The sequence below is a fragment of the Martes martes genome, assembly GCF_963455335.1.
Source record: "Martes martes genome assembly, chromosome: 6".
NCBI classification, from domain to species: domain Eukaryota; kingdom Metazoa; phylum Chordata; class Mammalia; order Carnivora; family Mustelidae; genus Martes; species Martes martes.
Window position 1 is genome coordinate 147342211 of NC_137893.1, and position 14318 is coordinate 147356528.

At 45.6% G+C, this 14318-nt stretch overlaps 2 protein-coding genes across 4 annotated transcripts in view; both read left to right on the forward strand.

Moving 5' to 3' along the window:
- Positions 1 to 14318, forward strand: part of PGBD1 (piggyBac transposable element derived 1) — a 103934-nt gene that overhangs the window by 47953 nt on the left and 41663 nt on the right. The window lies entirely within an intron of this gene.
- ZKSCAN8 (zinc finger with KRAB and SCAN domains 8) lies at positions 230 to 12577 on the forward strand. The gene is made up of 6 exons (XM_080807303.1): positions 230 to 410; positions 6827 to 7347; positions 7962 to 8100; positions 10425 to 10516; positions 10820 to 10943; positions 11467 to 12577. The coding sequence occupies exons 2-6, from the start codon at positions 6931 to 6933 to the stop codon at positions 12426 to 12428; spliced, it is 1734 nt and encodes a 577-aa protein (XP_080663429.1). The 5' UTR covers positions 230 to 410; positions 6827 to 6930; the 3' UTR covers positions 12429 to 12577.

Below are 14318 nucleotides of genomic sequence, written 5' to 3' on the forward strand. Positions count from 1 at the left end.
CACTGTAAGTTGTTCTCGGTGCCAAAGGGAAACCCAAAGGCTATGAACTGCGGCTGGCAGGAATTCCTCAAGCAACTGGCAGGTCTCTAAGGGTTTGCAGGACCCGTGCCCACGCCGACCTTCACCCTCCCACCCGTGGACCCAGAGCCGCGCAGGCGCAGACGAGCCGAAGCCCTCCGCCGGCCGACCATAGAGCTTCCAGACCTCCCGGGTTCCTAGAGAGCTTCCGGAAGTGCCTCGAGACAAGATGCGCGTTGGTCGATGTCGTACCTCCGCGGGTTTGGAAGTTACGGGCCGGAGGGTCCTGGTCCGGTTGCAGCTTCCTCCCGGCTTCCTCCCCGCCGCTCCGCGGGGTCCGTGGGTCCTCTGCAGCCCGCCTTCCCCACCCCGGGCCGCCCCTGTTGCTCGCGGTGAGTAACGGTTCGGGCTCCAGGTGGAGGAGGGGAGCGCTTTGTGGCCAGACTAGGCCGCCGCTGGGGACGGACCTGGGGGTCTGGAGAGGGGCCCAGACGCGGGGGGCGCCCGGGGCTGCCGGAGGCTCGGGGGCTGGTCCCCCGCGGGCGCAAGCCTAGGCCGCGGCCCCAGACTCTCTGACAGGGACCCTGTCCTGGGGGGTCGCTTTCTTCATCCCGCCCCTCTGTCTGTGATGTTACCTGTCTTAAAATGGGAAACCGCCCGCACGTTATCTTTTATCCAGCCGCGTCCACCGTCTGAATTGGTTTTACTTCGCAGTTTTTTTGCATTTCCTTCACAGTGCGATTCCCACCCCCCTTTTTTTTTGCCTCAATATTTTGCTTTTGGAAACCCTAATTATCCTTGGAAACCTATTTTTGCTGTTACTCTGCTCTCTGTGGTGTATTCGGAAAATGGTGGTGCGTTGCCTGGGTAATTGTACAAAAGACACATTTTGCACATCTGGAATTCAGCCTGACTCGAAACCCTTAGCTCGTTTATCAAGGGCCGCCGACGTAGACGCCTGGGAGCTCTTCTGGAGGGCCCCGTCGGCTCACGAGTCATTCTGTCAGGCAACATGAAGCCTGCCGCTTCCGTTGTGAGAACAATCCAGGTTTCTGTTGTTTGGTTCAGTTAAAAGTATTTATGCGGTAATCACTGATTTATCAGATGCGTAAGTGTTTTGAATTAGTGCTGTGGGTGGTGTGAAGTGTGGTCGGTATTAAAACCCGCTTCTGTGGTAGGAGATAACTCTTTTTTTTTTTATAATTTTTTTTTTAAGATTTTATTTATTTGACAGAGATCACAAGTAGGCAGAGAGGCAGGCAGAGAGAGGGGGAAGCGGGCTCCTTGCTGAGCAGAGAGCCGGATGCGGGGCTGATCCCAGGACTCCGGGATCATGACCTGAGTTCAAGGCAGAGCCTTTAACCCACTGAGCCACCCAGGTGCCCCTGGAGATAACTCTTAAGGACAGCTTTTGCCCCACTTATTTTTTCTTAACCTTTAAAGCCTGAAAAGTCTCTTTCTTGTTTTATTTTATTTTCAGTTCCCAAACTTCCCAAAGTAGACTGACTTAGTCCAAAGGAAAGGAAATATTCCTTCTCACCTCTTAAAAGAATAATGCTTTAAAATTTGAGTTCTGGGACACCTGGGTGGCTCAGTAGGGTAAGCTCCAGACCCCCCCCCCTTTTTTTTTAAAGTTTATTTGTCGGAGAGAGAGAGTCCACAAATAGGGGAGCAGCAGGCAGAGGGAGAAGCAGGCTCCCCACTGAGCAGGGAGCTGAAGGCAGGACTGGATCGCAGCACCCTGGGATCATGACCTGAGTCGAAGGCAGATGCTTAACTGACAGAGTCATCCAGGTGTCCCAAGCTTCTGACTCTTGATTTGGGCTCAGGTCATCTCAGGGTCCTGAGATGGAGCCCCACGATTGAGCTCAGCAGGGAGACTGCTTGAGATTCTCTCCCTCTGCCCCTGCTTTCTCTCTCTCTCAAATAAATAAATCTTCTCCACTCCCCCCAAAATGCTGACAAAATAATGTTTAAAAAAATAATAATGAAATAAAATCTGAGTTGTACCTTTGGTAGTTGACAGGATTATAGCATTTGAGATGAGAAGAGTCTTCACAGATTGACTAGTTTACCTTCCTAAATACATAAACTTGACTAGGTATTTTTAAAAAGAGACTTATTTATTTATAAAGATTTTATTTATTTATTTGAGAGAGAGTGTGCATGTGCTCGCATACAAGCAGGGGGGAGGGACAGAGGGAGAGAGAGAAGGGGACTCCTGTGATCACAGGATCCTGGGACTATGACCTGAGCTGAAAGCAAATGTTTAACTGACTGGGCCACCCAGGTGCCCCCGTTTATTTATTTGGGAGAGAGAGTGAGCTCAGGGAGGAGGGACAGAGGGAGAGAATCTCAAGCAGACTCCGTGCTGAGTGCAGAGCCCTCCCCAGGCTCCATCTTACCACCCAGAGTTTAAGACCTGAGCCAAAACCAAGAGTCCCATGCTTAACTGACTGAGCCACCCAGACGCCCCTTGACCCAGTATTCTTAAAAGAGGATGTAAGAGGGGCGCCTGGGGGGTCAGTGGGTTAAGCCTCTGCCTCCAGCTCGGCTCATGATCCCAGGGTCCTGGGATGGAGCCCCACATCCGGCTCCCTGCTCAGTGGGGAGCCTGCTTCTCCCTATCCCTCTGCCTGCTTGTGCTCTGTCTCTCTCTCTGTCAATTAAATAAGTAAAATCTTAAAAAAAAAAAAAAGAAAGAAAGCCACATTTGGAAAAAGCTATATGAAGGTAAGCTTATAGCAGATAAAGGTAGGCAGGTATACATACCATAAAGGGCCTTGGGTATTGGGCTGAAGAGTTGGGTTCTTTGTTGAAAGATTTTAAAGTCATGAGTTATATTACATATTTGTTAAAACAGTCTCTCTAGCACAGTATTAATTTCATAGGGTAACATAACTATAACAGAGTATCACAAGTTGGGTGGCTTAACACAGCAATCTATTCTGTCACAGTTATGGATGCCAGAAGTCCAAAGTCAAGGGGTTGGTAGGGCTACGCTCTTCTAGCTTCTGGTTGTTACTGGCATTCCTTGGCTTGTGGCTGCCTAACTCCTGATCTCTGCCTCTGTAGTCACATAGTTTTCTTCTGTGTCTGTGTTCACATGGCCCTCTCTTTGTATGTCTCAATCTCTGTGTCTCTTCTTAAAAGTATACCAGTCATACTGTATAAAGCCCTTCTCTACTCTAGTATAACCTCATCTTAACCTGATTACATCTGCAAAGACCCTACTTCTAAATAAGGTGACATTCACAGGGATCAGGGGTTAGGACCTCAGCATAATCTTTTGGGAGCACACCGTTCAACTCGCAGCAGGCAGCCTTGTGGAACACAAATGGGATAAAAGAATAACCAAAAGGCAGGAAGACCACTTAACCACTGTAAGTGCCAGTGAGAGGTGATGTCTGTTAGCAAAGATAAAGGCCATAGGACATATCCCACAAAGAAATAGGACCCTATTAGTGAACTCTTTGGACCTCCAGGTTCGTATCTAAACCTTGCTTTTCAGCAAATATAGATATATTCTGTGTTAGGTATTATAAATAATAGCTTTTGCATGTTCTTCAATCAATAAAATAAAAGATACAGATCTGTACTCATCGGGAATATACAATTAAGTTAGGAAGTCAAAACTTCTTGCAACTAGTAATACATAACTACAAGAAAGGTAACGTTCAAAAAAACAAGTTATGGGGCGCCTGGGTGGCTCAGGGGGTTAAAGCCTCTGCCTTCGGCTCAGGTCATGATCCCAGGGTCCTGGGATCGAGCCCCGCATTGGGCTCACTGCTCAGCAGGGAGCCTGCTTCCTCCTCTCTCTCTGCCTGCCTCTCTGCCTACTTGTGATCTCTCTCTGTCAAATAAATAAATAAAATCTTAAAAAAAAAAAGTTATGCATCTTCTCTATGAATATGATGAGTGAGAGAATACATTTTCCAATTTTGTATTAGCATATTCCTAAAATAAAAATCACTTGACCATCACAAATAAAGTAAACATTTATGCAACAAGTATAAGGAAGAGGGCAGTCACTTCCAATTGGAGTCATCAAGAAAGGATTTGACTTGACTTTTTTCCTTTTTTTTTTTTTTTTTTTTTTTTTAAAGTAAGCTCTACGCCCAATGTGGTGCATGAACTCACGAACCTGACATCAAGAGTCACACGGTCTTCCGACTGAGCCAGCCAGGCACTCCAAGAAAGGATTTTAAAGGAGAAAACATTTTATTTTGTCCTTTAAGAGTATGTAGTTTGGACACTAACAAAAGCAATCAGAGAAGACTTCAATAAATGGAGAGCCAGACTGTGTTTATAGAATGGAGATTAAAATGTCAGTGAGCTATAGATTCAGCGCAAATCCTAGTCCAGGATTTCTCTTTGTAGGACTTTATATCAGAAGTCAATGGAATTAGAAAAATTAAAACAGGGGCGCCTGGGTGGCTCAGTCGTTGAGTGGCTGCCTTCAGCTTGGATCATGATTCCAGGGTCCTGGGATCTAGCCCTGCGTTGGACTCTTCTCAGTGAGAGGCCTGCTTCTCTCTCTCCCACTCCCCCTCCTTGTATTTGTCTCTCACCATGTCTCTCTCTCTGTCAAATAAATAAATAAAATCTTTTAAAAAAATTTTTTAAACAATTTTGAAAATACACAATAAAGTTGCAGGACTTTAGTACTTGATTTCAAGATTTTGAAAGCCACAGTAATCAAGACAGCTTGATTTGGTGAAAGGATAAAGGTGTAGGTCAGTGGAACAGAACAGAGATTCCAGAAATAGATCCACGCATACATGGCCAATTGATTTTAGACAAAGATGGGCAAAGATAATTGAGTGGGTAAGAGTAATCTTTTCTGCAAATGGTGCTGGAACAATTTGGTATCTATCGTGTGCTGTTCACACTTCAAACTCTGTCTATGTAAGAATTAACTCAGAGTTTAGGGCGCCTGCCTGGCTCATACTGTGCAGGTGGAGTGTGCGACTCTTGATCTTGGGATCATGAGTTTGAGCCTCAGGCTGAGTGTAGATTTTACTTTAAAAAGCAAACCCCCCCCCAAAAAAACCCTCAACATGGATCATAGACCTAAGGTAAAACTTAAAGCTATAAAACTTTTAGAAGGAAACAGGAGGAAATCTTTGTGACCATGGATTAAGCAAAGGTTTCTTAGATATGACCCCAAAAGCACAATCCCTAAAAGAAAAAAATTGACCAGTTTGACTTCAAAAAGTTAGGAATTTCTGTTCTTCGAAGGGCACTGTTGAAGGTATGAAGAGGAGGAAATACTTGCAAATCATATATCTTATAAAGGCCTTGTATCCAGAATATGTAAGTAATCCTCAAACTCAAAAGAGAACTAATTTTGAAAAGACAAAAGTTTTGAGCAGACACTTCACCAAAGATCTACGGATGGCAAATAAGCATGTGAAAGGATGCTCGACATTACTGGTCAGAAGGAAAATGCAAATTAAAACCATAGTGAGATACCAGAGAGTGGTTAAAAATAGAAGCAAATAAGTAATAAATAAAACCATAGGGGCACCTGGGTGGCTCAGTGGGTTAGAGCCTCTGCCTTCGGCTCAGGTCATGATCCCAGGGTCCTGGGATCGAGTCCCACATCGGGCTCCCTGCTCAGTGGGAAGCCTGTTTCCCTCTCTCTCTCTGCCTGCCTCTCTGCCTACTTGTGATCTGTTTCTCTTTCAAATAAATAAATAAAATCTTTTTTTAAAAAAAGTGTTTAAAAAACCATAGTGAGATACCATTACACACTCAGATACCTAAAATTAAAAACAAAACAATATCAAATGCTTGTCAGGATATGAAGCAACAGCGGTTCTCACATACTGATGGTGAAATGCAAAGTGTTACAGCCACTTTAGAAAACAGTTTTGCAGTTTCTTATAAAGTTATACATATGCCTACTATATGACCCAGCAGTTTTACTTTTAGATATTTACCCAGGTGAAATGAAAACGTTCACACAAAAAGTCGTAGTAGATACTCACAGTGACTTTGCTTGTAATCATCAAAAATTGAAAGTGCCTTGAGATTTTCTCTCAATTCAGGATGGATAAACATACATCCATATAAGGAATAAACTGCTTGTACATTCTATAGCATTGATGACCTCATATGTATTATGCTAAGTGAAAGATGTCAGACTCAAAAGACTACCTATTGTATGCTTTTATTTATAAAAGGTCATTAGTGTGTGGGACTAGACTTTTGGGTCACAGATGTGTTAGGGCATTTAGGTTCCTTGGAGAGGCAGGACCAGTGCTCCAAAGAGAGTTATAGAGGGAGATAAGGTCCACAGTGGAAGTGGTTAGCCTTGAGACAGGAGGGAGGATAGAGAGCACAGTAGGATAATGACTTAGGTGGAGAAGAACCTATGGTGTTAGGATGGTTCTGGACAAGACCCTGAGCTAGATTATACAGAGATTCATCTCCTGTTGAGTGTGAGGGCTAAGTTGAGAGCTGAAATGGGTAGAAATGTTTATTTCTGGTGTAGCAAATGCTGAAAGTTTATCAGCATCACTTGAGTACCAGCTGAGGTTAAGTGCAGATCTTCAGTTAGACCCAGTCTGCGTCGTTTCCTGACTTTGTTTGCTATATACCACATCCCCAAAGAGAGGAAGCAGAAGGGAGGGAATGTTGTCCAGGTGGGTGTTCGGTGTGGCAGAAAGCTAAGGAGGTAAGGAGTTACTTCTGGAACGGTGGAGAGGATCCCTTAAATGACTGAGCCATGAGGGACATGCTGTGGTAAGGAGCTGGTTAAGGTGTCTTAGTAAATTTGTCTTGCTTTAATATTGTTTGGCAGTTTCTCTACCCCAAGTATTGCCCTTACTGAAGAGCTCCTTGGAAGGTTCTTGAGAAGATAAAGAAGGTAGTGGGGACGAGCCTCCGGAGCTGCTCCAGCCCTAAATGGCAGCAGAATCAAGAAAGTCGTCAGCCCCATCCCCATCCGACCAAGCCCCTGAGGAGGACCTTGTCATCGTCAAGGTAGAGGAAGATCATGGCTGGGACCAGGCGTCTAGTCTGCATGAAAATAACCCTCCTGGCCAAGAGCTGTTCCGCCTGCGCTTCAGGAAGTTATGCTACCAGGAGACCTTAGGGCCCCGAGAAGCTCTGATCCAGCTCCGCGCACTTTGCCATCAGTGGCTAAGGCCGGATTTGAACACCAAGGAGCAGATCTTGGAGTTGCTCGTGCTAGAGCAGTTCCTGACCATCCTGCCTGAGGAGCTCCAGACGCTGGTGAAGGAACATCAGCTGGAGAACGGAGAGGAGGTGGTGACCCTACTGGAGGATTTGGAAAGGCAGATTGACATATTAGGGCGGCCGGTAAGTAGGAGGAGGCGTGCGCGCTGGGACTGGGAGGTCTGGAAGTGGCCTGGAGGGACATGAGCACCGCAGGGGGAGAATAAATGCCGGGCGTCCCATTTCTGTTGTAGGAGGATGGACGCAGCTGTAGCGCAGCGTGGCTTGTATCTGTAGAGTTCTTTTTATTTTTGCGAAGGCTGTGTGTACATTTTTTATTCTCATAACATCCTTGAGACCGTGATTGTTCCTGTTTGCCAGGTGGGAAACTGCTACACAGAGAGTTTCAGTTACTTGAATTTCTCTGGGCGCTCGTAATTAAAGGCAGATCTGAGACCAGACCTCAGGTTTCCTTGGTGTTACCAAAAGCTTTTTCTGTCTAATAGCCCTGCTTTAAGTTTCCGTTTATCACACTTCCCATGACTTGCAAGTGCAAAAGGCAGGAAGGCGTCAGCAGAAATGATGCCTTTCGGTGCTCATTGATATGTTTGTGTTCTCACTGCCCTTAGGAAGTAGATGAAATTCTTCTTCGTTTTAACAAGCACATAGCCCTATAGTTGTCCTCTTGGTCCTCTTAATGTTGTTCGCTTCCTTTCATGAAGGAATTTCTTGTAATGCAGCTGTCCCATTGTCCTCAGGTCCCAGCCCGTGCACATGGACACGGACTCTGGGAGGAGGTGGTGCGTTCGGAGTCTGCACCAGAGCTGCCCGATACTCCGCTCCGATCTGTGGGAACCCAGCACAAATCTCCAGTGCCCCAAGGGCCGCAAGAGAGAGGTGAGGGGCTGGATTTCATTGACGAGGAGGGAGGAGTAGAAAAGAAAGTGCCTGTTGAGTTCCTAGAGAACCAGGAAGTGGAATTTCTGTTGACAGACCAGTCCTAAGATCTGGGTTTGAATGTTTATCTAGGCTTCAAATACAGACTGTCGGTCCCGTTGGTAAATTCATGAACAAATTAAAGAACTCGGGGATTTTTATATCTTCACACATTTCTTTATGCCAGTGTAGTAACAATATAGGCGTTTTTGAGGTTTTGCTGGAATCGTGCCACTGTCTTTGTAACTGTTTCAGTATATAACTCCTCACCCTGAAACATTGTCTTGGATAGCCACAACAAATGCATCACAGTTCGGAGAGGTAATGCCGCTCTGGTACTAATTGGGTCCACAGCTCCTATTTCGGTTGCCGGTTGTCCCAGTGATGTTCTTGAGTCCAGTCCAGTCCAAGAGTACCCTTTGCGGGCAGTTACTGTGTCTCTTTAGACTCCTTTAATTTGGAATAGTTCCTCAGCCTTTCTTTGCCTTTCATGACTTTGACATTCTTGATGAGTACAGGTCAGTCATAGAGTGGCTGCAGTTTGGGTCTGTGTGATGTTTGCTTACACGTAAATTCCAGTTGCGCGTGTGTGGCTGGAGCACCCCGGCAGGGCCTTTGCCGCCGTAGCACAGGAATTTGTCCTGTTACTCGTATTGGTATCTTTGATGACTTGGTTAAAATTATTCTTGCTAGGTTAATCACTGTAAAGTTACTATTTTTCCCTTTATAATTAGTAAGTAATTTGTGGAGAGATACTCTTTTTTTTTTTTTTTTAAGATTTTATTTATTTATCTGACAGGCAGAGATCACAAGTAGGCAGAGAGGCAGAGAGAGAGGGGGAAGCAGGCTCCCTGCCGAGCAGAGAGCCCGATGCGGAGCTCGATCCCAGGACCCTGAGATCACGACCTGAGCTGAAGGCAGAGGCTTAGCCCACTGAGCCACCCAGGCGCCCATGGAGAGATACTTCTGAGTGTGTTTAAGTATCTGGTCCTCATCAAACTTTTGTTGCTAAAACACTAGTTTAATTTTCATTGATGCTGCTTGAATGAATCAGTGATTACTAAGACTTACAAAATGATGATTTTCTGGGTCATGCCTTCTACGTTTATGTGTTGTAATAGAGAGTGTTCCCTCCTCCCTATTTTATTTTATTCATTAATTTGTTAGTATGGACTCATAAGGTCTTATTTTATTCCAGAAATAAAATACCTATATCTATCTTTATTTTGTCACCGTCTTTATTTTGATTCTTATATTGTCTCAGATTTGGTCAGAGGAGGCCCCTTTAGTCTGGCTCCTCCATCCTTTGGAAATTTCCCCATCATTTTTTGAGAACTTCTTACCTTCTTGCAGAACAAGATGTTCTAGTCTGCTCGCATACTTGCTCCGCATTCCTTTTTTTTTTAATTTATGTGATTTATAGTAGTTTGTTCCATGTAAACTGATTTTTAATATTTGAGTTAGTAACACGGTGGTTGTCTAAAGTTCTAAAGCCTATTGCCCAAGACTCAGTAGTCTGTTAATTTTGGTATCGCAATGTCTGACATCTGTAGGAAGCAGATAGCGGCAGTCGTGGTAGACATTTCAGAAAGGTAATAGAGTTAACAGAGATAAATTTGTTCTCATATTCCATTTGCCAATGAGATCAGGACCTAAAGAAACACTGTACAGAGGCACAAGGATAGAAAGTAGCTTTGGTGAGAGAGAAGAAACTCTAAAGCAGCTCCTGTTAGGAAGCCAGTAGTCAGGGGCACCTGGGCGGCTCAGTCAGTTAAGCATCTGCCTTCGGCTCAGGTCATGATCTCAGGGTCCTGGGATCGGCTCTCTGTTCAGCGGGGAGTCTGCTTCTCCCTCTTCCCCCTGCTCTTTCTCTCTCACAAATAAAATAACTTTAAAAAATAATAAAAATTGTTAAAAGTAAACCAGTACTCTATTTTTGACACGTAACTTCAGGCTGAGTGGGACATCAAAGTGCTGTCTTGTGTGCAGCCATAGGTGTAGACCCAGAGCCCAAGATATAAACATTCTATTTTATATTTTTTAAAGATGTTTTTACAAAGTTTATTCAAGGAACCTCTGTACCTAATGTGGGATTTCAGCTTACAACCCTGAGATGCGGACCCGCATGCTTCTGCTGAGCCAGCCCGGGGCCCTTCAGCATTTTCTGTGCAAAATCTGTGACAAGCACATGTTCTGAAATGCAAGCATCTCTGGGATGGGTTAGAGTTGGCGGCTGCAGCTGTGGGACAGGGCTGGTCTCACTTGGCTCCTTTCTCCCCTCTTAGCCCTCTCTACTTCTCAGAGTCCTACCCCTTCCCAGAAGGGAAGTCCTGGAGACCAGGAGATGACAGCGACACTTCTCACAGCAGGGTTCCAGGTGAGTTGGACCCCTTCTCCCCGAAACCCGATAGCTCTGCTTGACAGCGTGGGTGGCATCGGCCTTCTGTCTGGACTCTGTACCAGAGACCAGGAATTGCCCCAAATTCTTTTTGCATGTTTCTTGATTTTCCCTAACCCCAGTAAATCTGGTGCATTTCCCTCCTCTTCCCAGCTTCTTTAGATCCCTTTACACAGTATGTTCCCACCTCTTGATCCTCTCCAACCCTGGCGGATCTCCCATACTCTGGGCTGGAGCTCTGGAACAGTGCCAGTCCCACAAGGGGATTTTGTTTTGTTTCAGACTTTAGAGAAGATCGAAGACATGGCTGTGTCCCTAATTCGAGAGGAGTGGCTCCTTGATCCATCCCAGAAGGATCCCAGTAGAGATAATAGGCCAGAGAATTACCGAAACATGTTCTCCCTGGGTAAGGAGAGCACTGGTTATTGTTATCAATTAAGGTGTTTTCTTTCTTTGTTATGTGATGGTAGCTGTGAGCTTTCTGAAAGACACTGTTGAGTTCAAACTAAGGAACTAACAGAGAGAAACGGTTCTATAAGGTGGACTTCAGCTCTCCGAGCCAGGGTGTACTTTGGCTACTATTCTGTGCAGTGGGACTCATTTCTTCTGCTCCCAGTCCCATGGAATCTTTACCTGGATTTCACCCTGTTAAGCTCATTGTGCTCCGCCCTTTCAGTGACCGCGGCTTTTTTCCATTTCTGTCCCCCGAAATTCCCCTTCGTTCCTGGCACTTCTTCCCCATTTGGCCTGTGGTACTTGCGTCGGACCCTGCTTTCTTCTCCTTCTGTATTGTGACAGCATTTGGAGGCAGGTGGCAGCTTTGTGTGTCCTGCCAGTTTTCCATGTATATTTCCCTGATGTTCGATTCCTTTTTAACATAGAGAATAGAAAGTGACATTGGCTTGATGTTTCCCACATTTTAATTTCAGGTGGTGAGACCAGGAATGAGAACAGGGAATTATCTTCGAAACAGGTAATATCTCCTGGAATCCAACCACATGGAGAGACAGCTGCCAAATGCAACGGGGATGTTATCGGGGGTCTTGAGCACGGAGAAGCCCGAGATCTTCTGGGCAGATTAGAGAGGCAGCGGGGAAATCCCACCCAGGAGAGACGACATAAATGTGATGAATGCGGGAAGAGCTTTGCTCAGAGCTCAGGCCTTGTTCGCCACTGGAGGATCCACACTGGGGAGAAGCCCTATCAGTGTAACGTGTGCGGGAAGGCCTTCAGTTACAGGTCAGCCCTTCTTTCCCATCAGGATATCCACAACAAAGTAAAGCGCTATCACTGTAAGGAGTGTGGTAAAGCCTTCAGTCAAAACACAGGCCTGATCCTGCACCAGAGAATCCATACTGGGGAGAAGCCGTATCAGTGCAATCAGTGTGGGAAGGCTTTCAGTCAGAGTGCGGGCCTTATTCTGCACCAGAGAATCCACAGTGGGGAGAGACCCTATGAATGTAATGAGTGTGGGAAAGCTTTCAGTCATAGCTCTCACCTCATTGGACATCAGAGAATCCACACTGGGGAGAAGCCCTATGAGTGTGATGAGTGTGGGAAAACCTTCAGGCGGAGCTCACATCTTATTGGCCATCAGAGAAGCCACACTGGGGAAAAACCCTACAAATGCAATGAGTGTGGGAGGGCCTTCAGTCAGAAGTCAGGCCTTATTGAACATCAGAGAATCCACACCGGAGAAAGACCCTATAAATGTAAAGAATGTGGGAAAGCTTTCAACGGGAACACGGGCCTCATACAGCATCTGAGAATTCACACAGGGGAGAAGCCCTATCAGTGTAATGAGTGTGGGAAAGCCTTTATTCAGAGGTCAAGTCTCATTCGGCATCAGAGAATCCACAGTGGAGAAAAATCTGAATCCGTAGGAGTTTAGGAACAAAGCACAATCGTAGCTTGGGCATTATTCCACATTAGAGAAACCACATGCTGGTGAGGGCTCTTTCAGTGTAGTGAAAAGAAAGCGTGTCATCACTGCAACCTCACCAGGGTCAGAACGGATAGTGGTGGCGGAGTAGAGTAGCTCTTCAGTAGTCTGGGCCGGTGCCTTGATGACGGGCGTTAGCTTGACTGTCCGGGGAGGTGTCTGAGGGAGTGGAGCTCCTGATAGCCTAATGTATCCTTTAGAAACAAAATAGCATTAGAGCAAGTTGCTTGTCGTGGAGGCACTTAATTTTGTCTTTTGAGGAGTAGTTGTAGGTTTTGAGGGAGGCTACTCCTGGTTCCTCTGCTTCTTCCCATCTCCTGCGATCCCCTTCCCCCGTTTACCTCCCTGAGGTGCACTTGTGCTGCAGATCTGATCTGAGAAGCCACTTTAGAGTTTGAAGCAGCCTCTGTGTGAAATTTATTTTGTATTTAGCTTCCTAAGAACCTAGTTCTAGGGAAATTTTTACAGACACTTAATGTATTTATGCTTAAGTGTGCGTTTTGTTTTATTCTGATGTTCCTGATAGTCAGTGGAAAACCATATTCCCACGCAAACTCAGAATGCTATATTTTTAACAGCACTGCAGCATTTTTCTTCACATCTCACCTTCCCTGACTCCAGTGAGTCATTGAGCATCCATACGTATCCTTCACCACCCCCAGCCCCCGTACGTGTGTCAGCAAAGGAGGTGATGGTTGTGGGAATGAAGCAGAGAAAGAGGTGAGTGGAGACTCAGCCTGGCTGCTCTTGAGCTCGGGTGGTTGTACCTTTTGGCGACTTGTGGCTCTCCTTTCCACCGTCCCACGGTACACTGTGGTACACAAAGGTGGTGACACTATCCTAGTTACTGCATCACGTGGAAGAAAGGGGAGACAGAGGTGCTTGAAGAAGACCTAAAAATCCTTACAAAGAATGTACACACAGCTCGCCTGGCCCATTACAGTACTGCCCTCTCAGGTTCTTACCAGTCTGCACAAACCCCTGACAGGACGGTCTGTCACTCCTGTCATCACCCTGCTCCCACCTTGTCAGATGGCCTTAGCCCCTCACCCTTCATTCTCCATCTGTTTCTTGACATTAGCTCTGTGTGTCCACGTGGCGATCTGTCGAATACTTCCCCTCACAGCTCCTCTTCTTCTAAATTCTGGTGTACTCCGTGTGTAATCCAGCAGACACAGTATCTTAACTCATCATCACCAGGCACTATCTTTCTTGGAGGCTTTCAGTGTACCAAAGGATATTCGGTAAAGTGACAAGGTTGGGTTAAATAACACACCAGACTCTATGCATCCAAACATGGTTTGTCCTTTAAATTCGGCACTTCTGGTTAGTCCGGTAGCGCTACCGCTTCCCCAAATATTTGGAAGACTTGGACCCCTGAGTAACGTCTCATTTTTGACCGTTACCCACTTGTTCATCACATTTGGACTGGAGTTACTTTGGGCTTTTTTCCAAAATCAGCTTTCAGAATTGGAATTGATTCCACTAATCCTGTTCAGGAGAATAGGATGCATGCCAAGAGAAGTTACACAACTTCACACTGACTGTTCTAAATAGGAACAACACTTACTAACATGTATTGATGTTTTTCAAAAGGTCATAAAATCTTTCATCATAAAGGTCTGCCTTTTGGACCATGAATTCCTTCTCTATGAAATCCCTTCTCTGACCAACTGTGGCCCACCTGATCACTAACAACATCACCCCTGTTTCACTGAGTGAGTGATACCCATCTGTCATTTGTCATCATGGCTTCCTTGGTTAACTTTCTCAGAACAGTGCTTTCCGTTATCCTTTGTTTTCTTATTCTCCTTTTTTTTTCTTTTGGCCTATAGGTTC